General features: G+C 48.0%; 1 protein-coding gene across 1 annotated transcript; it reads right to left on the reverse strand.

The window, feature by feature from the left end:
* Window positions 1–204: 204 nt before the first annotated feature.
* LOC308093601 (beta-1,3-galactosyltransferase 2-like) lies at window positions 205–1269 on the reverse strand (the record flags this gene model as incomplete). The annotated part of the gene is made up of 1 exon (XM_080439933.1): window positions 205–1269. The coding sequence occupies one exon, from the start codon at window positions 1267–1269 to the stop codon at window positions 205–207; it is 1065 nt and encodes a 354-aa protein (XP_080296059.1).
* Between the last annotated feature and the right edge of the window lie 4212 nt (window positions 1270–5481).

Raw genomic sequence — 5481 nt, forward strand, 5'->3', positions numbered from 1 at the left:
CCAGTCTCAATGTTGGTAAACAAATAATTGGTCTATATAAACGCCCAGATAACGACCAATTACAAAGAATATACGTGCAGCAGATGCAATGCAAAAAGTAATAATAATAAAGAGGACAAAAAAGACTAAATCAAATAAAATAAGAAAAAAATACACACGAATAAATAATAGAATCACAGAAATGTGATTAATGACAATCTAGCCCTAGGTGTTGATACAGGTGCTGTTCTGCAGGTGGTGCCAGTACTTGAGCAGCTCACTGCCTTGAACCCAGTGGGACGTGATCAGGTTGCTGTACTTGCAGCTGGAGTAGGGCACTCGCCAGTGGTTGAACAGGAACTCGTTGGGCGGCATTGTGGGCTCGATCCATAGCTCGGCCAGGCAGATACCCACGTACACATCCTCCAAATGCAGGTGGCGAATGCTCAGAGAGGCTTGGTAGATTTTCGCCGCCAAGTCTCCGGAGAACACGTAACCCGTCCCGGAGCAGAAGGTGGGGTACCTCTCACTTGGGTAGTCCTCCAGAGACATGTACCACTTACTGTTTTTGTCTCGGTTCGGTGAGAAGTCGCTCATGATATATCCTGTGAAGTAATTCTTCTTTGGATTCAGTTCGGGTCTGAGCAGCTTGTGGATGAGATAATAGGTGTTGACAAACATGTCAGTGTCAGTTTTCATAACATAGCTGGCCTGTGGACAATGAAGTGCCACCCAGTTCATCCCCATCAGTGTTTTTATAGTCAGGTTGTTGTAGGTATCCAAGAAGTCCTGCTGAATGATATCGTGGTGCCTCAGGCTCTCGGACTCCAAGTTCATCTGATGTTGGCGCCCCAGCTTGCCTTCACTCGCCCCCAGCAGGAACAGCCGGATGATTCCTAGGCCTGGAGCGAGGTTCTCATTGCCCCACGTCTGCCGTATGGCGTCCCGTGCCTCTACCTCAGAGACACGGGTGGTTATCAGCAACACCAGGAATGGTTGTGCTTTCCCCTCTGGACATTTGTTTGCCTCGTTAATGATGTAGGGGTACGGCCCGGGGGACAGCATGCCACTTGGGACGCCCTCTTCACTTTGGTTGGCTTTAGCTGTCAGAGAGTTCTCCAAACTTGCCTCCCTCTGAGGAGAGGAGTCATCCGCATCTTTCCAGAATCTGATGTTATTATGCTGTTGCTGATGGTTCTGGTTTCCTGGTTTCCTGTTGGTGGAAAGCTCTCTCTGCCACTGCAAACGCACGAGGCCGGGCAACCAGTCCCGATAGACCAGAAAGACCATGACCCCCAAGAGCGAGAGGAGATACAGGAGTCCAGTGATGTGCGGACGGCCGCGGCTTGTCCTCCACTGCATGGTGTCCAGCGGCTCTGTGGGACCTTTAATACACTTGGACTGCAGTCACATTGGTCGGGGAAGTCGCAAGCAGCTTCTTACAATACCTGCCAACCTCAAACCGTCAGAAAGAAGGAGGTTTTATTGTAGGTGGGGGGGGCATACTGACCACACTGTGGCTCTGAAATTTTTAAAAGTTTACGATGTGGAATGCAACAATACAAGAATCGCAGTATGCAAGGCATGCAGTACTAGAATCACTAATGGAATTGAAACTACTTCGAAGACATTTGACTAAGGTGCACAAAAACAAGTCGTTTCAGATATACAGAGAGTGACCTAAGCTAATGCTACAAGAAAACTACTCTTCTATGGCCATGCATGCAGTAATCTGCCAATGTTACAAACTTGCCATCAGTAATGTCTGTTAGTGTTAACTCGCTATAGTCGCTATCATTGATGGGTGGCCAATGTAGCCTAAAACATTTCTATACTTTGACAAGATTCACAGCGAGAGAGAAGAGTAGTCTACATTAGTCTACAATACAAGTGGGAGGGAGAACATTATTGTAACTGGAGAGAGAGAAAGAGAATGATACCTATACAACACATTAACGTTACTGCAAACTATAGCGAGAGAGAGGGGGAGAGCGGGAAAGAGAGAGAGAACGAGAGACCAATTACGTCAACATTGCTCTAATCATAAAGTGAGAGGAGAAGGGGGGAGCAGATACTTGTAAATTAACCAAGAAAGGGGGGGGGGGGGTAGGGAGGGACAGAGGGTGAAATTAGAATAAACTAGAAAATGTGCTCCTCGGAGCACAAGTCTCCGCCAGCGGACCCGTGCTATTTTAATCAAATGAAATCACCTACCTTATCTCTAACCATAGTTCTTTAGGAATGTTCTAATTTACGTAAAATAGAACATGTTACTATATTATAGCAATTATATTATCATAACAATAAGTAATGAGATACAATAAGTAATGAGATACAACCTCCGGCAGGTGAACAGACGATAATACAAATTTTCATATTTATTGTAATGTTAGGTCCATCTGTTCATCCTGTAGAGATGCAGGGTGGGGTTCCAGCATGTCCTCCGTCAGCCCAAAGTAATCATCCTCCACAAACAGAGCACAGGTGGAAGGGAAAAGCCAGTATTGTTTGTAGATTCTGTCTCTGCCCAGATGAACGAGCGACGTACGACGGGAAGCCTTATGGATACGATTCTGCAGCTCTTGAACCTTCTGCTGTTCCTCCTCCAGCTCTTCAGCTGTGAGGCTGACAGGGAAACTGTGGAGGAGACTGCCTGATGTCCCTGTTGTAGATGAGTATGCTTTCTTAGCTTTGGCCTTCTGCGCCTTTGCTTGACCAATGTTAGGTGTTCTCAGAGGGACACACACACACACGCACGGACGGGTGATTTGGACTGGAAGGTACCGTTCCAATCAAGACTGATTGATCCTGTCTTACCTCACTTCAAGAAACGTAAACGGCTTTTTGAAGTGACACACCTATTTATAGAATTGTATTTCGTCATGCGTCCCTCTAGCCAATCAAAGGCATTGGTGTCAACATATTGACACGTGTCACGTGGAGCTTGACCAGTGTTAGCTTGGCTAGGGGCCATGCTCACACACAGCGGGACGAAGCGAAAACAGACACGGGACGGACAGAGCGCTGCTTGGGACGACAGCTTGGACAGAACCAGTCTCCTTCCGGGACAGACTTCAGTCTGGGTCTCAAACACTGCAAATGATGTCCTCGGTCACATCCGTCACACAGTAACATAGTCTCTGCGTCTCCTTTCCGTCTGCACAGTTTACAGCGAGCGTTGAGGAGAGACTTTGCCCAAATGATGCTCTTTTCCAAAGTGGACAGATGGACAAACACTTGGGAAAGACTGGAGCAGGACTGCAGAGATTCTCTCCAACGTTCCAAAACCATCTTACCACTGGCACTGCCATTGTCACTGTCACTGGACGGGTCGTCATTTTTTCTTCCTGTTTTTACCGTTCTTCTTGTCTTTCTTGGACTCCTCGCCGCCCAGAGGAACTTGGAGGAACTTGGAGGAACTTGCTCCACCTCCTCCACCGAGCTGTAGAAGGCCCATTGGTTGGGGCGTATGACTGGCAGGCAACTGGCAGGGATACAGGTGGGGCTATGTATGGTGTCCATCTGTGTGTCCTGCTGTCCTTCATCCTCCATCTGTTCATCCTGTAGAGATGCAGGGTGGGGTTCCAGCATGTCCTCCGTCAGCCCAAAGTAATCATCCTCCACAAACAGAGCACAGGTGGAAGTGAAAAACCAGTATTGTTTGTAGATTCTGTCTCTGCCCAGAGGAACGAGCGACGTACGACGGAAAGCCTTCTGATACGATTCTTCTTCTTCTTGAACCTTCTGCTGTTCCTCCTCCAGCTCTTCAGCTGTGAGGCTGACAGGGGGAACTGTGGAGGAGATTGCCTGATGTCCCTGTTGTAGATGAGTATGCTTTCTTAGCTTTGGCCTTCTGCGCCTTTGCTTGACCAATGTTAGGTGTTCTCAGAGGGACATTGATTGATCCTGTCTTACCTCACTTCAAAAAGTAAAATCTTTTTGAAGTGACACACCTATTTATAGAATTTTATTTCGTCATGGGTCCCTCTAGCCAATCAAAGGCATTGGTGTCAACATATTGACACGTGTCACGTGGAGCTTGACCAATGTTAGCTTGGCTAACAATGTTTGCTCACACACGGCGGGACGAAGCAAAAACATATTCTCCACCTACGGCGGAGACAATAAATGAGTTTCATCTGTAATTCATATTTTTTTATATGACATCTGATAAACCCATTAAGACATGAGGCCGATTCTACAAATGTCTTCGAAATCCTAACAGTTTTCTGAAAACTATATTAGTGGTGCTCAAACTTGGACCCCCAAAATTATATGTATTTGGACTTCCGGAAATGCAGAGTGAGGAGTAGACACGTTCTTCTCTGCTCCCTCGCTCTATATCTTAACCCATCAGATATCTCCCATCAGAGGGCAATGCAAGCCAGACATGAGCCCCACACCACACGCACACACGCATGTGCACACGCGCACACACACACACACACACACACACACACACACACACACACACACACACACACACACACACACACACACACACGCGAACAGCCTTATTCCATGCAGTTGATGCACAAGGGGGCGAGGGGGCGGTGCTGGCCGGCTATGTTAGTGCAGTGAGTGGCAGTTGGGGCAAACGCAGTCCCCACAACATCATTTACGATTCTGTGCCTATCGGTACATAACTCGGACGGCGCTTAGTCGACTAGCAGACCATCGGCCGGTCGTCGCAGGCACTCGCGCCTGGAGGCGCTCGGGCGCGACTCCTCGGCCTCAAGGTCTGCTGAGTCGGCGCGTCTCCGTCATGGTCCAAAACTATACTTTATCGGCGAAAAAAAGTAGTCCGCAGTTGTATGAAAAAGTAATGTCCCAAGCGGGAGTCAAACCCTGACTTTCAGTGGTAGAGGATGGGGAGTCCAATGATTATCGAAGTGTGCCACTGAGGCTGGTGCTTGCATTTCCTGGTTGCTATCTTCTTCTTGTCGTCCTCGCATCAAAGCCTCGCCTCGCAGCCCCGCGCCTAAAAACAAGCGCTCCCCTTCCAATTTACCTGGAATGCCAATTTACCTGACATATATATATATATTGTGGAGTCTCGCTAGGAGACAGCAGGTCCTTGATCTCCTGAGTCGGGATAGGTCGTCTCCGATGGGGACCGGGGGTAGAGTCTGCGGGGGGGGGGCAGCACAGCAGCCTGGGCCGCATCAAAAGGGGGTGTTACCTACCAATCTCCCTCATGAATCAGCCCCAACTTAACGCACCTTCGAGGACCGGCTAGCTGGGGCACCAAACTACAAAAGCAGCCACTCTGTCTCAGTTCCACTAGCTCTCCTGGTGAACAGATGGGTGCTCAGGCGGTAAGCAAATACTCCACTATGTCCCTCATAATTGTAATTGCTGGTGAAATGTAGAACTAAAAGACTGTTTATTTTACCTCATAGGCAAACTGTGGAGAGATGTAAAGCAATGCTGAAATTATGATGCATGGACACCCCGAACCCGGAAAGAATTTATGTTGACCCTTGTTTTCTTTTCATTTAA

The sequence above is a fragment of the Gymnoscopelus braueri genome (assembly GCF_963280865.1).
Source record: "Gymnoscopelus braueri genome assembly, chromosome: 10".
Classification (NCBI taxonomy): Eukaryota; Metazoa; Chordata; class Actinopteri; order Myctophiformes; family Myctophidae; genus Gymnoscopelus; species Gymnoscopelus braueri.